Below are 20,173 nucleotides of genomic sequence, written 5' to 3' on the forward strand. Positions count from 1 at the left end.
TCACGCAACTGGACACTACAACTGAGCTTACGTACCATCCTGTTCGTACGATGTTCGCTTTGGTCTGCGGATTCCCATTTAACACCTATCGTTGCCAACCCTTAAAAAAAAACTTTAGGAACATGCATCGTACATGCGACAAGTCCGTATCGTCAATTCTGGGTACACTTTGTGGTACGCCCTTCCCTAATGACTGCAGTACCAACGGCAGATTTTAAATTTGCGGGCAACCGGCACAGGAGGTAGTAATGCGGATGTAGAAGTGATACTTAAATTATTGGGTGAAACATTCAATCAAGAATTAATAGACTGCTTTGTAGCTTTAGGGGACAGCAGGAGTGATAAACAGAAAAGACGAGAATTCAGGCCCCCTTCTGTTGTTGTACTGACCGTTGATCATCCGCTTCTCCTCCTCTGTGAAGCTGGGCAGGCGCGACCTGGGTCGACCCTCGGCTCTGCTGTTGTTGACCACACGTTCCCGCACCACGGCCGGGTAGTCGCCGTCCACGAAGATAGGGTTCGCGTACAGGCCCAGCTGTAGCAGATTAACAGTGTACCAGTTGCTCAGGACACGGCTATCATATGACAGCGTAGAGCGCAAAAGTGAACGCAAGGGTATGTAGTTTACATGGCTGTACATGGGTAGAATAGGGTTGTAAAAAGTCTTTTGATTTTCAATTTACTTTCGTAGAGGTGTAGGAGTTTTACAAAGCATATATTCATTTCTAACTATCTGCTAACAAATAAATTACTTATTTGTAGCTAATGTTCATATTTGCTAATCGTTGTCCTTGTTTAATGAATTTGGTGTTTTATGAGGTATTTCCCTTTCCAATGGTCTCGTGTACAGCACATTACTTTTCACGTTCACCAGGCATTCGCCAAAACCAAACCCTTCCGTTGCATCGCTGCAGCGTACAGCGTGACTCATCGCTCCATATCATTCGTTTCCAGTCCTCCACTGTCCAGTGGCGTCGCTTGCTTATCATTGACTGCTAAAATGTCTGACTGACTTCTTAAGTAATGGAAGCCAGTACGTTGTCCTCGATGGTGAGTGTTCATCGGAGGTGAGGGTATCATGTGGAGTGCTTCAGAGAAGTGTGGTAGGTCCGCTGTTGTTTTCTATCTACATAAATGATCTTTTGGATAGGGTGGACAGCAATGTGCGGCTGTTTGCTGATGATGCTGTGGTGTACGGGAAGGCGTCGTCGTTGAGTGACTTTAGGAGGATACAAGATGAGTTGGACAGGATTTGTGATTGGTGTAAAGAATGGCAGCTAACTCTAAATATAGATAAATGTAAATTAATGGAGATGAATAGGAAAAAGAATCCCGTAATGTTTGAATACTCCATTAGTAGTGTAGCGCTTGGCACAGTCACGTCGATTAAATATTTGGGCGTAACATTGCAGAGCGATATGAAGTGGGACAAGCATGCAATGGGAATTGTGGGGAAAGGTGGATAGTCGTCTTCGGTTCATTGGTAGAATTTTGGGAAGATGTGGTTCATCTGTAAAGGAGAACGCTTATAAAACACTAAAACGACCTATTCTTGAGTCCTGCTCGAGCGCTGGGGATCCACATCAGGTCAGATTGAGGGAGGACATAGAAGCAATTCAGAGGCGGGCTGCTAGATTTGTTACTGGTAGGTTTGATCATCACGCGAGTGTTACGGAAATGCTTCAGGAACTCGGGTGGGAGTCTCTAGAGGAAAGGAGGCAGTCTTTTCGTGACTCGCTACTGTGGAAATTTAGAGAACCAGCATTTGAGGCTGACTGCAGTACAATTTTACTGCCGCCAACTTATATTTCGCGGAAAGACCACAAAGATAAGAGAGATTAGGGCTCGTACGGAGGCATATAGGCAGTCGTTTTTCCCTCGTTCTGTTTGGGAGTGGAACAAGGAGAGAAGATACTAGTTGTGGTACGAGGTACCCTCCGCCACGCACCTTATGGTGGATTGCGTAGTATGTACGTACATGTAGATGTAGATGTAGATTTGACTAACTATGCGCAGCCATTATGCAGGTTGGACTGCTGGTAGCAATTAAGAACACACAAATAGTTCCTCCCACTGTTTACACGCGATTTTGAACAATGCTCGACGATCCCTGACTGTCCATCAATACATGAGGTCTGCCTGGTTTTGATTTGTCTGTGGTTGCTCCTTCGCGTTAGCACTTCACAATCACATCGTCAACAGTCCCGTTGGGCAGATTTCGAAGGGCTAAAATGCCTGACGGTTTTCTTACTCGTGTGGCATTCAGTGATTAGTCCACATTCTAAATCACTGGCAACACCTGACCGACGCATTCGGTTGTTACTGCTTCTTTACCGACAATACAGTAAAAAGGTCGAGTCCCCCCACGCCCACACCGACGTCGTGACCATCACAAAAGATCTACTGTCACCTCTGTATTTGTTAGTTAATAGTCGAGGACTTCACGGGATGTGGGGCCGTGATGTTATCCGTACGTCTGAGTCGGATTAACCACTAACATGGCCGCATTGAGAAGATAGTGGATGAAAGCGAACGATAGGCAGCGGTTTCAAGGGCGGAGGAAAAGAAGTTCCAAGACAAGAACCAAGGGAAAAAAGGAACCTCTGCGATAATCTGGTCGGGTAGTAAGAGCAGTAGTGGTTTCTTGCTATGCGCAACAGGTCATGCGAGAGTAATGGTAGTTAGTTTTGGGCACCGTGCAGTGTTCGGTACTGTTATCATAGCTTAGGTCATCAGAAAGATCGTCAGTTCTTTCGAGGAGGGTACTGTGCGCATGCGAAGTCTGCTGGGCCAGCTTCAGCGTCTGTACCTATAACATGACAAGATGGTTACGTAAGTGGTCGATTCGTCATAAATGGATCACTGTGTAAGGGTTTTTGTTGGGTTTGTTTGTGTTTAGTGTACAATTCGACTTCCCTGCGTTGCCTGTTAGTCGGTTAGTTTACACTTGGCGTTTTCAGTTAATTTAGCTGTGCTGCAGGGGTTCACCCAAAGTAGCTGAGTGGCCGGCCAGTCTGCCTTTGGCAGGGCAACAGAGTGGACGCGTCCGTGTTTACCGCGTGCGGAGCGCGAGCTCGCCTTGTTTACATTCTGACGGCCGTTGCTTAAATGCCGCTTACCGTGTACGAACCATGCCGAACCGTTACCCTAACTCTACACTCCGATTTACTTTCTGCAACGATTATGCCCGACCCAAAGCACTCGACGTGGAGCGTTTTCTGTGAGAGGAAGTAAAGATCACGGCGACCGACATTATCGGCACACATTTGTCGACCGTGAGCAGTACGGTCTATGTTAAAATCATTAACGACACGGTGTGCGAACGCATCCTACGTGAGACCAAACAGGGGCTCCGCTTCTATCATGCTGATGGCAATGTGCGTGCAGTAACCGTCGACCAAGAGGGCTTAGGTATGCGCACGATACGCATTTTCGAATTGCCATTCGAGCTTCCTGCTGAGGAAGTCCTCACGGCATTCCGACCATACGGCACAGTCCATGGCCACACTGCGGAGACGTGAACGCAGTTTCGGACATATCCTGTCCCAAACAGGGTCCGAAAGGTCACCATTGATCTCCGAAGCCACGTCTCGTCCTACTTACAGATCGGCGGATGCCGTGCAATAATTATAAACGACGGCAAGCCTCGGACCTCTTCCGGGAGCGGCAAAGAAGGCCACCTTAGATTCGAATGCTTACAACAGCGTATTACGCAATTTCCAGCTGCCGAAGGACCACCCACGTCGCAACCTACGGTCCTTCCGGTGACCTACGCCGCTGCTCTAGCTTCTCCTACCGCTTCGCAGCGCCGCCCGGGCGCCACCAACGACGCCACCAACAATCCCGACCAGACACTGACGGAGAGCGCCTCGGACGGCACGCCGCCTCGGCCGGCCATCGACGCCGCTCCGACGATGCCGACGTAACCGGACGCTGACCGTACCCTCGGGAAGACGATGAAGATCGACTCGCTCATCGTCCCTACGGCTGCCTTCCTGCCAGAGCGACACGACTCCCTTCCGTCGTCGGACACGGAGGGTCGCACAAGGAAACAACGTTCTCCGAAACGTCGCAAGCGAAGGCGACGCACCGTTCCCGGCCAAGAGGAGACGTTGCAAGTCGAGGATGACGCAACCGTCGACCAGCACGACACCGCAGAACCCGCTACTGCTGACGAAGACGTAATGAGCGCGTAGACATCCACCAGTGTGCCTGCGCCCATGTCTCCGACGCCCCATGCGGACGCTGAACTAATTCATGGACATTTCACAGGCGACACTACACCAAGCACAATTACATCATCGTCTGCAGGCAAAATGGACGATACACCGGTGCCCGCTTCCACGGCGTGGTACGAAGAGGAGGTCGAGGAGCATGATCCGTTACGGGACCCTGCGCCGTCGGGGCCGAACCGCTAATCATACTCTCCCCAGAACCCACCTGGCGACCTATATAACGTTCCACTGTGACTCCCACGCCCTTGCGCTGACGGCAGAGTGGACCAGCCTCCAGCAGTCCGCCACCAGGTCTACCGGATAGCAACTATCAACACCAACAATATCCCTTCCGGCCGGCCGCGGTGGTCTAGCGGTTCTAGGCGCGCAGTCCGGAACCGCGCGACTGCTACGGTCGCAGGTTCGAATCCCGCCTCGGGCATGGATGTGTGTGATGTCCTTAGGTTAGTTAGGTTTAAGTAGTTCTAAGTTCTGGGGGACTGATGACCACAGATGTTAAGTCCCATAGTGCTCAGAACCATTTGAACCAATATCCCTTCCAGGGTGGAAATCCGCCTGATGCAGGAGATGTTCTGGGCTTCTGATATTGATTTCGCCCTTCTGCAGGAAGTTTACTTGGCCAGCCTCCATAATAGTAGTGGCCATACCGCCCACGCCTCCGTGAGTGATCCATTGAGCCGCGGAGTGGCCATCTATGTCCGCCATGGGATTTCTGTGACCGACGTCGCCTTTGTTCAGTCAGCTCGGGGCATGGCACTCACTGCCATGAGAACGCGCATCATTAATGGCTACGCTCCCTTAGGCACCGACCGACGACATGAAAGGGTCCAGTTTTATTCCGAGGAAATCGCCCCCCTGTTTTTAGGGCGGTATGACCACTGCCTACTAGGGGGTGATTTTAACTGCGTTCTGCACCCCAAAGATCAGATTCCACACTATACTACATTTCAGGAACTACGTGTGGTGGTACGGGACCTCCTGCTTCACGATACCTGGGAAGTTCAACACAGCGACCGTTCTGGCAATACCTTTCTTACCAGTCATTCCGCAAGCCGAGTAGACAGGATATATGCCTCACAAACTCTTATATCTGCGATACGGGGCGTCGGACGCTGCCCACTGGCCTTTTCCGACCACTGCGCTTACATCTGTACGGTCCTCCTTCCGCCGCAATTTGTATGGCACAGGCGTGCGCCATGGAAACTAAACCAGGTGCATGATCTGGCATGTCGCCAACAAGTCACTGAGAGTGGACAGCCTACGAACCACGCTACCGCTCGACGTTCACATGGTGGATGTACTGCGCCAAACCAGCGATCCGGAGGAGACTGATGAGATAAGGGAAGGACATGACCAACTGGCATCGCAACACTGTTGACTTCTATTATGCGAGTCTCCGAGATCTGGACACTCGGCCTCCAACCCCCGACAACCAGTTGAAACGGCAAAGTACTAAGGCTAGGATAACTGCGCTGGCTCTCCAAAAATTGCAAGGGACGGTGATACGGACGCGGCGCCACGATCACGTGGGTTTTCCCATCCATGCATCATATAGTGTCCGACGAACGACGGCGTCGTCGGCACATCATCAGCACTCTGACCACGCCTCATGGCACGCAGGTGACCAATCAGAACAATATCGTCCACGCATTCGTCGAACAATACCGTCGTACTTAGTAAAGAAGATGACTCCATCTTGCATTACGTTACACGCACCCTTCCCCACACGGAAGCGGATGCTTTGACAGTGGTGGTCACGCGAGACGAAGTCAACAACGCAATCGACAAGAGTGCAGTGAACAGATCGCTCGGCATTGACCGCTTACCAATTGAGTTTTATACTGCCTTCCGGGACGTCATGGCACCGCCGTGGACAACTACGTATCAAAAACTGATGACATCTGACCAAGCAATCCCACTCGCCTTTGCTGAGGGCATCATCATTCCAGTCCACAAACCTGCCCGTTGTTCAATGGTCATGAGTTACAGACCGCTCACCTTACTCAATACCGACTACAAGATTTTCGCTCGCTTACCGGCAATGCGGCTTCGAACAATAGTCCCTCATATCCTCTCCCCACAGCTAACGACGCCTGGGGGACAGTTTAACATACAGACTGCCATGGGGGAATGCCGCAACTTAACTGCGATGGCGGCCGCCTGCAGACTCCGTGCAGCGGTCGTTGCTATAGACTTCGATAGTGCCTTCGATAAAGTGCGCATTCGGCCGTGGTGGCCGAGCGGTTCTAGGCACTGCAGTCCGTAACCGCGCGACCACTACGGCCGCAGGTTCGAATCCTGCCTCGGTCATGTAGGTGTGCGATGTCCTTAGGTTAGTTAGGTTTAAGTAGTTCTAGGGGCCTGATGACCTCAGATGTTAAGTACCTAAGCGCTCAGAGCCATTTGAACTACTTGATGGTTTCCTGTTTTCGGTGGAGGCCCGAATGGGCATCCGCCCTCTGTTCCTCGACGTCCTCCGGCGTCTTTACAACAGTGTCAGTTCACGTTCCCAAGTCAAAGGACGTGCAGCAGGGCCAGTACCCATCTGCCGTTCCATACGGCAGGGGTGTCCCCTCTCTACCCTCCTGTATGCCATTGCCCTTGAACCCCTCATTGGAGGCTTGACAACCAAGCACTCTGGCCCCACCCTATGTCAACACACTTTTCGCTGTCGGGCATATGCTGATGACCTCCTCCTCCTCATTCGCTCCGACTCTGAGATTCGAGCAGTCCTCGAATTGATTACCCGTTAAGGGGCTGTCGCTGGCAGTGCCATGAATGTCGCCAAATCTTCTGTAATTCACATTGGACGAGGCCTCCAGGAGGGTGAAGTTGCACCCCTGCTGCTTCTGCGGACTTTCCGGTACCTGGGCATTACCTTCACCCCCACGGTCTCACACACAGCGGCAACGACTTTCCGTCGCTTGTTACACGTCATCCGCAACGACGTCCGCCAGAACCTCTTGAGCCGCCAGGACACACTTCAACGCGTTAATTTTCTTAATCTTTATGTGGCATCAAAATTGGTCCACATCACGCAAGTCCTCCCTCTGCCTACTGCAACTGGGCGCAACCTTCAGGCGGCTTTTGACTATTATCTCACGGCTGGTTCCATGTTTAAAGTTTGTTATGAGAGACTTACCCTGCCCCCACGGGATGGTGGCCTCCGGCTCGTGAATGTCCATATGCGAGCTGCAGCCTTGTGTATGAGTACCATGAGATAACTGTGAACCCGCCGGAGCACATCTTTAACACGCAGCTTGCTTGAGGTCCTTCTGCCTGCTTCCACCTCACCACTGGTATCTGTCGGCCATATCATGCCTCATTTGTCTCATATTTCGACCTTTCTCGTCCACTACAGTTACATACATACCAGGCTCCCAGATACGCGTCCACCCAGGACTAAGGATTTGTACAGCCCACTATTGCGCTGTGTTCCCCGGGATGTGATGGAGACCAAACGTCCCTCCATCCAGTGGCCCTAGTGTGGACTACCGTCCACCAGCTCTTCCTCCCGACAGATGCCTGGGCACTGTGGTATCACATAGTCAACAGGAAATTTGCCACGAAACAGCGACTGCACAACACTGGTTTGTCAGATTCCCCTCTTGGTCTCCTTCGCCAGCTACTGGACACTGATGACCACAGTCTGACATGCGCCTCTTAGCAAGATATCTGGCGCTTCGTGCAGAAAATCATTGCCTGCCATCTCCGAGTGCCACCAGACACAATCACTACTGTTTCTATACCCGGATGACAAACATTTTCCCGCAGCCAAATGTAATGCTGTTACGTGGGTCAAAGGGCGGGCGGTCGCTTGTCTCTTTCATGAGGGACTTAAAGGCCGCCTCGACTTCCGGACTTATTTACGAACAGCCCATGCAGCTCTCAAAAATACGCCACGTTACCGAATATTATTTGCTAACTATCTTCCAGGAGTCTTTTTTAGACCTCCACTAAGTTAGGGGGTGCCTAACCCCCTCGACGGTGCCTGAGTTTACGCCGACTATGAGCGATTCTACCTCTGACCTCCGCGAATGAGAGATCGCGTCACAGATTGCGCAGATTTTTTTCATTTCCTTTCTCTTTATCCAGCATTTATATTTTTTTCTCTGCCATCGATGTGTCCCACATATGATAACAGTGAATATTACAAAGACACAATGCTAATAAATAAACAACAACAACGCCTTCCATTTCTGTTGATTCCTGTGTCTCCCACTTACCTGTGCCCTACAGGCTCGGTGGTGGTGAGGGGGCACTGTGGCCAGGCCTCGGGTTTCGACCTCTGCCCACTTTGCCCCCCAAAAAAGAAAAGAAAAAATAGGTCAGCGCGAAAGAATGTCAGTTCTAAGGGCCCTGGTTCGATTCCTGGCTGGGTCGGAGACTTTCTCTGCTCAGGGACTGGGTGTTGTATTGTCCTAATCACAATCATTTCATCCCCATCGACGCTTAAGTCACCGAAGTGGCGTCAAATCGAAAGACTTGCACCCGGCGAACGGTCTATCCGATGGGAGGCCCTAGTCGCACGACATTCACATTTTACCAGTATTTGTCATGTTTGTATGTTCCATAGGTGGTTAACTGTTCCTTAGTAGTAGTGTTTTTGGTCGGATGTGTTTCCCCTATGTCTGTGAGCGTAGCTACCCAGGTTAGAGACGAAAAAGTTATGTTTCGTTTTCTTGTACAGTCGTGTGGCAAGTTTATGGAATACCTCCGTGAGAGTCTCAAAGCGGTATTCTCTGTGAAGGTCTGCATTGCTTGGGTATCGTGGAGCGTTGCTTATGATACGTAACACCTTGTTCTGTATGATCTGTAGGCGCCGCCGGCGTGTTGGAGCTGCACATCCCCAAATTGGAGCTGCGTACATCATAAGTTGTCTAATTTTAAAAAATGGTTCAAATGGCTCTGAGCATTATGGGACTTAACATCTGAGGTCAGCCGGCCGAAGTGGCCGTGCGCTTAAAGGCGCTGCAGTCTGGAACCGCAAGACTGCTACGGTCGCAGGTTCGAATCCTGCCTCGGGCATGGATGTTTGTGATGTCCTTAGGTTAGTTAGGTTTAACTAGTTCGAAGTTCTAGGGGACTAATGACCTCAGCTGTTGAGTCCCATATTGCTCAGAGCCATTTGAACCATCTGAGGTCATCAGTCCCTTAGAACTCAGAACTACTTAAACCTAACTAACCTAAGGACATGACACACATCCATGCCCGAGGCAGGATTCGAACCTGCGACCGTAGCAGTCGCGCGATTCCGGACTAAAGCGCCTAGAGCCGCTCGGCCATCGCGGCCGGTTAAGTTGTCTAATTAGGGCTGTGTACCTCGCAGTACAACAAAGTACACAATACAGTACTCCCCGTCTCCTTTTATACTGGTGAGTCCGCCTACCATAGTACCTAGTAGTGAATTCAGCATTAGATAATGTATGTGGTAGTGATAATAGTGCAAGTCCAATAAAGGACACCGCTTGTTTCAGAAATAAAACACACAGATACAATTTATTACAGCATGCTTGTTATAATGATGGTCTACATAGACGTCTATACTACCCCGACAAGTTTAAAATGCACCACAAACGATATCTTTAAACTACGCAGGGTGGGCGAGAGGTTCTAGGCGCTTCAGTCCGGAACCACGCTGCTGCTACGGTCGCAGGTTCGAATCCTGCATCGGGTATGGATGTGTGATGTCTTTAGGTTGGTTAGGTTTAATTAGGTGTAATTATAGGGGACTGATGACCTCGGATGTTAAGTCCCACAGTGCTTAGAGCCATTTGAACCATTTGGTGGGCTAGAAGTCCCCGTACCATCTAGTATTGAATGATAATTGATTTGATTTGTTTCAGTACAAGTACTTACTTACATATTAAGTGTCCATTGCATCGGTATACTCCTCGTCATGCTGTAAACCCTTTTCCATAGCCTCCACATTCTTCTTGACACATTTTTGAGCACGTTCGGCACTATAGTCCGAAATGAATTCCACAGTTCTTCGCATATAACTTAATGAAGTGCACCCACATGAGCCTTAATGATTCCCTATAACCAGTTGTCAGGTGTGGTGCGGTCAGGACTTATGGTGGTCATATCAAAGAAGTTGCTGTTGCAGACTAACTTCGACCTACCCATCGTTCATTTACGAACTTGCGCACTGCGTGGGTGTAGTGAGAAGGCATCCCGTTTTTCCTCAACCATATGCGTTTTGTGAGGCCCCTTACCGTCAGCTGAGGTACTGACCACGCTTGTAGCACGTGTAAATAACTAGCGTCATTGACATTCCCTTCAAAAAAGTACCGTCCAGTCAGATGTTGTGATAACATCGCTACCCATACCATTATGTGAGGCGAGTACCTTCTAACTCGACTGTGCCTGAACGCTCTCTTTGGCCCAGACGACAATTTTTCTAGAACGTGAGCTGGGAAAAATGGCACATTCATCTGAAAACTTAACCTTGGCACGAATCACTGCGTTTGGAAATTCACTTAAAAAAGCACGGCATGCTAAAAGGCGTTCATTCCGCACTGAAGGCAATAACTGGTTTACGAACTTTGGTCGAAAATGTCTGACTTAAGGTCCTTTACATGTCGCCTCACACTGCTGTCCTCGGTATACCAAGTTCGGAAGCACTTTTACGCGTCGATTTCGAAGGCGATTGTTCAATCGAAGCAGAGATTCCGGCACATGTTTCTTCTCGTGTCTTCTTCGTTCCCTTCAAGGCCTGGATTTAACACAGTCAGAAGCAAAAGCCCGTCTTTCCTAATCCGTTGCCTCATTATATTTTTCCTAGAATGCTCCTATAACCTGACTCATTGTGTGCCCTGTGTGTTGTTCTTGCGCCGCGCAGGATTAGCCGAGCGGTCTGGGGCGCTGCAGTCGTGGACTATGCTGCTGGTCCCAGCGTTGGTCCGAATCCTCCCTCGGGCATGGGTGTGTGTGTTAGGATAATTTAGGTTAAGTAGTGTGTAAGCTTAGGGACTGATGACCCTACCAGTTAAGTCCCATAAGATTTCACACACATTTGAACATTTTATTTTTGTTGTTCTTGCACTCACGCGCTTGTCGCTTAGCGCTCCTCAGTTGTGTAACCATGACAGCTCACATCTACCATGGCTACAAATTAAAACTCGACTGCGACTGTGAAAACATATAAACATGAATTCCAATAACTGATTCCAACAACTGATAAAAAGTAACATAGCTGTACAATAACAGCTGATAGTAAATAGGGGTTACAAGGATACGGGGACTTCTCACCTACCCTGTAAAGGGTTAGCCAGAACTCCACCTACAAAATTTCAGACGTTGCTCTGGAATACACTCTAAGCTGCCATGAGGTTCTCACGGTCTACGGCAGCTCGTTAGTGTTACTGCATTTCGATTGGTTTCTTGCCACAGTGAGCTTGGTATCGGCATTGCACTGAAAACAGTGCACGCCAGTTCCATTTACGGAGGAAGCGTCAACTTCGTGATGCCTAAAGCGAGTGATACGTAGGCAGTTGGAGAACATTCACCTGTATCGTTGCGAAACCCGCTTGCTGGAATAGTCTGCGTGAGATGCTGTAACTTTGTGCGTATGACTCCCAACAACGGTTTCTTTACACTGTCTGCCTATTAAACAATCCCAGGTTTATCCGCATTCTTGTTTTCTCTATACGTTTAAGATCTATTATTCCTGTTTGATACACATTGCTTATGTTTCAGCAGCATTTCAATGCAGGTCACAGCAGTGTTTTAAGAGCAGTCTCTACTGTATAGTAGCGGCAAATTGCCAGTAAAAACTGTCAGCACAGATATCCTCCATGGTATTGGCTGTATGATTTCAGATTAGTGTGGCACTGGCCCTATAATTACTAGATGCATTTTTTTCTTTTTTTAGAGAAAATTTTTGAGAACAAAGATATAGGCACAGTTCGCATCGCGTATGTGACCGGTCATTAGTACTCTGTAGACGAGGACGAGCAACGTAAGGAAACCTGAAGTTCTCCTACCTACCTCCAACTGGAACACGCGCTCCTGTGCTGCCAGCCTCTCCTCCTTGTCGCCCAGAGGTTCGTACCAGTTAGTGCTCAGTGTGATGCCGACTCTGCCTGCAAAATAGATGGCACAAAACAAGTACAGTAGATTACATCGAAATTAAACAGTAGCAGGATAGAAGCTAGTCTATGATTTTACTAGTATAAGCGGTAGTTCTTCACTTGAAAGGTTTTTCTTGATATGTAGCACGAGATTAGGTATCCTGAAGTTCTCATCCGTGTATCTACTACGTTCAGAATTCACGAATGGTATCTAGGTTACCGGTTCGACGCACGTTTGAGCTGGCTTCCTAATGCTACAGAAGTCTTAAGACCACAAAACGAGCTCCTCACCAGGCCGTGAAGGCCCAATGGGTATCTTCCGGCCGCCGTGTCATCCTCTATCTGGATGTTGTTTGGAGTGGTATTTGGGCAGCACACCGCTATTGTGGCCGTTTTGTAGACATTCCTGACCGTGAGGCCGCTACTACTCGGTCAAGTAGTTGCTGAATGGGCATCGCGAGCTTGAATGCACCACGAACAAGTCCTTCAATCAAGGAAAATTCTTTGACAGTACCGGTAGTCGAACGCGGGTCCTCTGCAAGGCAGCCGTCTATGCTTACCACTCAGCTACGGAGGCGGACGTGTTATACTACAGGACGAAGTAAATATTTCTTGGTAGACAGTAAGTGTAACGTTGCGATGTATTATTGCTTTGTTTTGCATGTTCCTTCTACATATACATCTACGTGATTACTCTGCTATTCACAATAAAGTGCCTGGCAGAGGATTCAATGAACCACCTTCAAGCTGTCTCTCTACCGTTCCACTCTCGAACGGCATCCGGGAAAAACGAGCACTTAAATTTTTCTGGGCGAGCCCTGATTCTCTTATTTTATCATGATTATCATTTCTCCCTATGTAGGTGGGTGCCAACAGAATGTTTTCGCAATCGGAGGAGAAAACTGGTGATTGAAATTTCATGAGAAGATTCTGGCGCAACGAAAAACCCCTTTGTTTTAATGATTTCCACTCTGATTCACGTATCATGTCTGTGACACTATCTCCCCTATTTCACAATAATAGAAAACGAGCTGCCCTTCTTTGTACTTTTTCGATGTCATCCGTCAGTCCCACCGGATGCGAATCCCAGACCGCACAGCAATACTCCAGAATAGGGTGGAGAAGCGTGGTATAAGCAGTCTCTTTAGTTGCTCCTTCTAAGTGTTCTGCCAATGAATCGCTATACCCACAATATTATCCATGTGATCGTTCAAACTTAGGTTATTTGTAACTGTAATCCCTAAGTATTTAGCTGAATTTACAGCCTTCAGACTTGTGCGACTTATCGTGTAGTCGAAATTTAGCTGATTTCTTTTAGTACTCATGTGAAAAACTTCACATTTTTCTTTATTCTGGGTGAATTGCCAGTTTTCGCACCATACAGATATCTTATCTAAACCATTTTGCAAGTCCTTTTGATCATCTGATGACTATACAAGACCGTAATTGACAGCATCATCTGCAAACAATCTAAGACGGCTACTCAGTTTATCTCGTATGTCGTTAATATAGATCTGTTTTAGTCCATGACTTTCCGTCTATTACTACGAACTGTGACCTTTCTGACAGGAAATCACGAATCCAGTCGCACAACTCAGGCGATACTCCGTAGGCACGCAGTTTGGTGAGAAGACGCTTGGCAGGAACGGTGTCGAAAGCCTTCTGGAAATCTAAAAATATGGAATCAATTTGACATCCCCTGTCGATAGCACTTATTACTTCATGAGTATAAAGAGCTAGTTGTGTTTCACAAGAACGATATTTTCTGAATCCGTGCTATGTGTTAATAAATCGTTTTCTTCGAGGTACTTCATAATGTTTGAATACAGTATATGTTCCAAAACCCTTCTGCAAATCGACGTTAGTGATATAGGCATGTAATTTAGCGAATTACTCCTACTTCCCTTTTTGGGCATTGGTGTGACTTGAGCAATTTTCCAATCTTTAGGTACGGATCTTTCTATGAGCGAGTGGTTGTATATAACTGCTAAATATGGAGCTATTTTATCAGTATACTCTGAGAGGAACCTGAGGCCTTGCCTTTATTACGTCATTTAAGCTGCTTTGTCACACCGATGATATCTACTTCTATGTTTCTCATCTTGATAGTTGTTCTTGATTGGAATTCAAAAATGGCTCTGAACATTATGGGACTTAACTTCTGAGGTCATCAGTCCCCGAGAACTTAGAACTACTTAAACCTAACTAACCTAAGGACATCACACACATCCATGTCCGAGGCAAGATTCGAACCTGCGACCGTAGCGGTCGCGCGGTTCCAGACTCTAGCGCCTAGAACCCCCCGGCCACTCCGGCCGGCGATTGGAATTCGGAAACATTTACTTCGTCTTCTTTGGTGAAGGAGTTTCGGAAAACCGTGTTTAATAACTCTGCTTTAGTGGCACTGTCATCAGTGACTTCACCGTTGTTATCGCGCAGTGGAGGTATTGATTGCGTCTTGCCACTGGTGTGCTTTTTGTATGACCAGAATCTCTTTTCGCTTTCTGCCAGATTTCGAGACAGAATTTCGTTGTGGAAATTATTAAAAGCATCTCGCATTGCAGTACGCGCTGTATTTCTACCTTCTGGAAACTTTTCCAACCGTGGGGATTTTGCGTTCTTTTAATTTTGGCATGCTTTTTTCGTTGTTTGTGCAACAACAATCTAACCCGTTTTGTGTACCATGGGCGATCAGTACCATCACCTATTAATTTATGTAGTATATACCTCTAAACTGCTGTCTACACTATCTCTTTGAAAACATTCCACAACTTTTCTACAACTAAATGATCAGATCGGAAGGAGTTAAGACTGTCTCTTAAAAAGGCGTTAAGAGCATTTTTATCAGCATTTTAAAATAGATATACTTTGGGTTTCTTTTTGGTGTTTGTAGGTGTTACGGTATTCAGCCTAGCAGCAACTGCCTTGTGGTAGCTAATGCCAGTATTCGTCAAAATACTCACTATTTGTCCAGGATTATTTGTTGCTTAACGGTCAAGTATGCTTTCGCAACCATTTACGCTTCGAGTGGGCTCAAGAACTCTTAGCGCTTGATAAAGATAGTACGTAGTCCTGAAACGTGTAATGGTATATATTTCACACGTTTGATAACGGGTGCGCAACATTCTCAGTGCTTATTGTCAATAACATGGCATGAATTCGCCAAGTTCTTGGTAGGTGCCCGGTGGTATCTACGTACAGGTCACGTAGTTCGTATAACATGCGTTTGTAGGCATGGAAACGGTGCCCTATAGCATCCCTGATGCGTTCCACCAATGCGTTCATATCAGTCTAATTTAGTGGACGAGATATGAACGTCAGTTCACCATGATGCACTACAAACCACGATAGCACGATTTTGACACGGAAAGTTAGCCTGCTGGAAGATGTCATCGCAGTCAGCGGAAGCATCTCGCATGAATGGATGCAGTTGGTCCATAATATTGTTCGCGTAGTCCACAGCTGTCATGGTTTCTTCGATTACTATTACTGGTTCAATGCAAGCCCCTAGACCACAAAAGTGCCTCCATAGGCCTGCTTCCACGATGCGATGAAAGTTTCGAGCAACTATTCGCCTGAAAAGAGGTCGTATCCGGACACTGGTCGTTCCCAGATGATGAGCCGCAACAATCTGCTCCTTGTCAAAGTCACTAATGTTCAGTGGATTTCCTCAATTTCGACCCGTATCTTCGATAGACTAATTCCCCATTCGTCTATGCTCCACTTATGTACATACTTTGTAGCCTCACGCGTCCACAGTGTCACCAGTGGCATGGAATCACACTAGCGTAATCATTGTCAGTTTATGTGTTATTTAGCAGTTGCTAGGCTACGTATTTATTATTGAAGATAAAATCTCCTAGGTTGCTGGGAAGCGTCATGTTTCTTCTAAACGATCGATGTTTGGACCTCTCTGCTGGAATCTTCTTCAGGATCTTGTGGCGTCCACATTTGACTGATTGTTAAATCAACTGTGAACACTACTATCCTGAAGAAGATTCGAGACAAGTTGTTTGAAAGTCGATCGTTTGGAAGAATTACGATGTGAGCGAACTAGATTTTAACTTCAGGGACAATGGCTTGAAAAGCTTGCAGACCTACATGTTTACTATCATTACTAAGTTAATTTTACACTGGACTCGCATTCGGAAGGACGACGGTTCAATTCCGCGTCCGGCCATCCTGATTTAGGTTTTCCGTGATTTCCCTAAATCGCCCCAGGCAAATTCCGGGATGGTTCCTTTGAAAGGGCACGGCCGCCTTCCTTCCTCGTCATTTCCTAATCAGATGAGACCGATGACCTCGCTGTCTGGTCTCCTCCTCCAAAACAACACAACCCAACCAACTATCCACTGTAATTCACACTCATTTGAACATTAGTGAAATTTGCGAATGTAAGGCGTTTGCTTTTCAGTTAAATCTTCATAGCACAACAAATACAATATGTACCTAAAACTAATATGAGAAAGAGATGTAGTCGATAGTCGGAGAGTAAATATTGTGACGGAGTGTGGGTGGCAAACGCATCATCGTTACTAAGGTAGCTGTGTGACAAAGTCGAAAAACCAAACTGATGACTTCTGTACATTATTATCCATGTTGATGTGAACGTATATGCACAAAATATGTAAGAGTGACCAAAGTAACAGTTTTATGCAATGGAAATACATTCCGCGTAAATGGAGCGACGTTAGTGATTGCTCCCAGGGTGGAAATATCCTAGAAAGCAGACGTAGAAACCCTGCATACGTCTAACTAATTTGACTCACATCTCGAGGAATATAGCGTTTGCACTTTGATAATTGTGGGCAGACCATCGCCTCCACCATCTAGCCACAGATAGCTTTGTAAGGAATCGTTCGACGCTCATAACTTTGGAAACTCAGAGTGCTCTCGCTCAACCAAAATTTACGAACAGCTCAATTTTCATTTCTGAATCGAATTATATATTAATGGATTGAATGAATCTTGATTTTGTAATAAATGCGCTTTAACATTGACTAAGTTGAATGGTCGAGCAATAATTCTTAGGCCCAGTATTCAAGTTTTACGTCTAGAAATATGTGTTACAGTCAGTTTACATGACCTTATTTCAAAATATAACAATTAAAAAATCTTCTTAGTTTTGTATATACAGCGATATATTTTATAGTTTGAATTTCTTCTCTGATTTGGATGATCGAATGTCACACGTTTCCGTGCTATTAACGGGCATACACAATTTTTGTCTATTTTTGTCATGATATATGTTTTAATACCCCTTTTGTGGTATGTTTTCTTACAGTGAGTGTTTTAGTAAATTTATTAGTGAAATTGAGGCGTCATGTCACTAACTGCGAGGCCCCTCCGACGGAGGTTCGAGTCCTCCCTCGGGCATGGGTGTGTGCGTTGTACTTAGCAAAGGTTAGTTTAAGTTAGTTTAAATAGTGTGTAAGTCTAGGGACATGAGCTGAGTAGTTTGGTCCCTTAGGAATTTACGCACATTTGAACATTAGCGAAATTTGCGAATGTTTGTGTTGCATTTAATGAGTACAGGTTCGCTGTAACGTCCACCATTAAAAGTCTGTGCTCTTGCCAATTAGAAAACAGCCAGTTATTTTTATTGGTGGAAGTTTCAAACACTGCGGGTAGGTCTGATTTGACAGTTAGACTATATCAGAAACTTCAGTTATGAAACTTCGGTTCTTTCGGATTGTAGCCTCCCAAAGCCGTAGTTGAACCCATTTGATTTGCATGTTACTGCTGCTCATGTAGGTTTATGTGGCGAAAGTGGTATGTCGTCTTAGTACACTATATTTTTTAAGATCGCCTCTTAGTAGAGGACGTGACTTTCAATAATAAAAGCGACATAATGGAAGTGACACAGGGGCATACTTTTTCCCCTTATAAAATGATTCATGTTAGTTTATTAGTTATTTAGTGCGAATATTATGGCTTGTTTTTGTAAACAATGCTCAAATTAAGTGCATTCATTACATACGATCTTACAGTGACTCGATGTTCTAGGAGGTATCCGTCGTCACGAAAACTGGGGTATCCTCATTTCATTACAAAGTGACAAGTTGTTAGAATTAGATATGAGTAAGAGATTTCTCCATAAAATCATCAAGACTACTGATGAAAACAGAAACACATTTCTTTATTACATACACTAAATTAATGGTAGGTTGGATAATACATTAGGGACTTATCGTCGTTATGATAAGCCTTAAGATAACCTGTTCTGATTAAAGCTATCTCCAGACTTTGGTCCGTAAAGTAAGTTTTTAGCTGTGCTTTGGTCCTGCATGTTCCATTACTTCTTTGGTACATCCTTTGTTGTAATTAGAAACCCATCAAAGAATTTCCTTAGTTCTAATACAATCCATTCACCTCACTGAATATCGAGGCCAACCTCTATTTATTTTTCATTACAATGGATCATCCTTCGCACAAGACTGTTCCGTGTCATTCAATTTTTGAAAGATTTTCGTGATAAAAATCCACATGTCACTGTTTTAATCGAAACTATTCACGTACTGCGTAAAGTGACCTCCACCACAGACTCCAGACTGGGACATAAACTAGACCTAATGATGTAGATGTTTGTTTTCTTTTTTCCGCTCATATGATAATAACTTTCTCCAAACTATTTAAACTTGCCTTGTAGTTCTTGATAGCTGACTATATTTAAGTGGGTTTCAGTGCAAAGTCTGGACTCACCGTTCTGCGTGGAGCGGTACTGCTCGTCATAGAGGCGGTAGACCATGGCGTGCGCCCTGATGACGGTGTGCGAAGCCAGGTAGTCCCCGATACCAGAAGCGTTCTGTGACGGGGCCTGGCCGCCGCCAGTAAATGAGATGGGCTCGTTGAACGTCGTCCACAGTTTCACCTGCGAAAGGAACGTTTTCCCACTGTGCTGTCAGATGCTGGTGGTTTTACAGGGCTCTCTGAGAAAATGTGGCTGGATAATAAACCCTCTCACTTCGTATTAACTTTCTGGGATCTATTCTTCGTGACAATAGTTTCGACTGTGAGCATTATTACCGTATTCAGTAGCCATTCTATTTTAAATTTAAACCTTGCATGCGTCTGTGCTCGCTTGGAGAACTACATTATGAAATGCATTTGGCCCCTATTTCACTTGAGAATGGCTTGTAATTGAACAGAAGTTTGAACCGTTACAGTGTCCTTAAGTGTTGTTTGTTAACGAGACATCTGGCGAATGACAATGTCAGGAGAAAGACACGCATTGCTAACAAAAAGATTTGAACTTTTCAAACATCACGTCCTCGAGAAATATGTAACTGCAGTACGGCACCGTGAGAAGGAGTATTCAGGTAATCAGGGCACAATTAAAGTCTAGTTCAAAATGTGTACTTGATGATTCACGATATTCAAAGATTCTAATAAATAGTCAAGCAAAGAGACGCAACTGCGTCTGAAAAAAAATGGTCTCGAGCACTATGGGACTTAATATCTGAGGTCAAAAGTCCCCTAGACTTAGAACTTCTTAAACCTAACTAACCTAAGGACATCACACACACCAGTGCCGGAGGCAGGATTCGAACTGGCGACCGCAGCAGGCGCACGGTTCCGGACTGAAGCGCCTAGAACCGCTCGGTCACAGCGGCCGGCAGACTGCGTCGCACTAGGTTTCATCTCGTCTAGTCTAGAATTTCGGAAGTACAACGCTCAAATTGTTTTTTAACTTCATTTACCGTCGTAATCGTAATTCATCAGTAAACAACTGGTTTTATTGCCTTAACGTTTCCTATTGGTTCTGGTGTTGCTTCTTTGGGTCGTCTTCTTGATATTCCCTCTTTGAATCCAGCAGTGATCTTTGTAGGTCGATCTAACATCGATTTGTTACCCTAAATGTTA

General features: G+C 46.3%; 1 protein-coding gene across 1 annotated transcript in view; it reads right to left on the minus strand.

The window, feature by feature from the left end:
• Positions 1-322: 322 nt before the first annotated feature.
• Positions 323-20,173, minus strand: part of LOC124805747 (lactase-phlorizin hydrolase-like) — a 56,734-nt gene continuing 36,883 nt past the window's right edge. Inside the window, exons 4-6 of the mRNA XM_047266315.1 lie at positions 19,013-19,181; positions 12,228-12,322; positions 323-535 (exon numbers count right to left, since the gene is read on the minus strand). Of these exons, the coding sequence (XP_047122271.1) occupies positions 323-535; positions 12,228-12,322; positions 19,013-19,181 (477 nt within the window). The remainder of the gene's footprint in view (positions 536-12,227; positions 12,323-19,012; positions 19,182-20,173) is intronic.

This window comes from Schistocerca piceifrons, chromosome 7 (genome assembly GCF_021461385.2).
Source record: "Schistocerca piceifrons isolate TAMUIC-IGC-003096 chromosome 7, iqSchPice1.1, whole genome shotgun sequence".
Taxonomy (NCBI): domain Eukaryota; kingdom Metazoa; phylum Arthropoda; class Insecta; order Orthoptera; family Acrididae; genus Schistocerca; species Schistocerca piceifrons.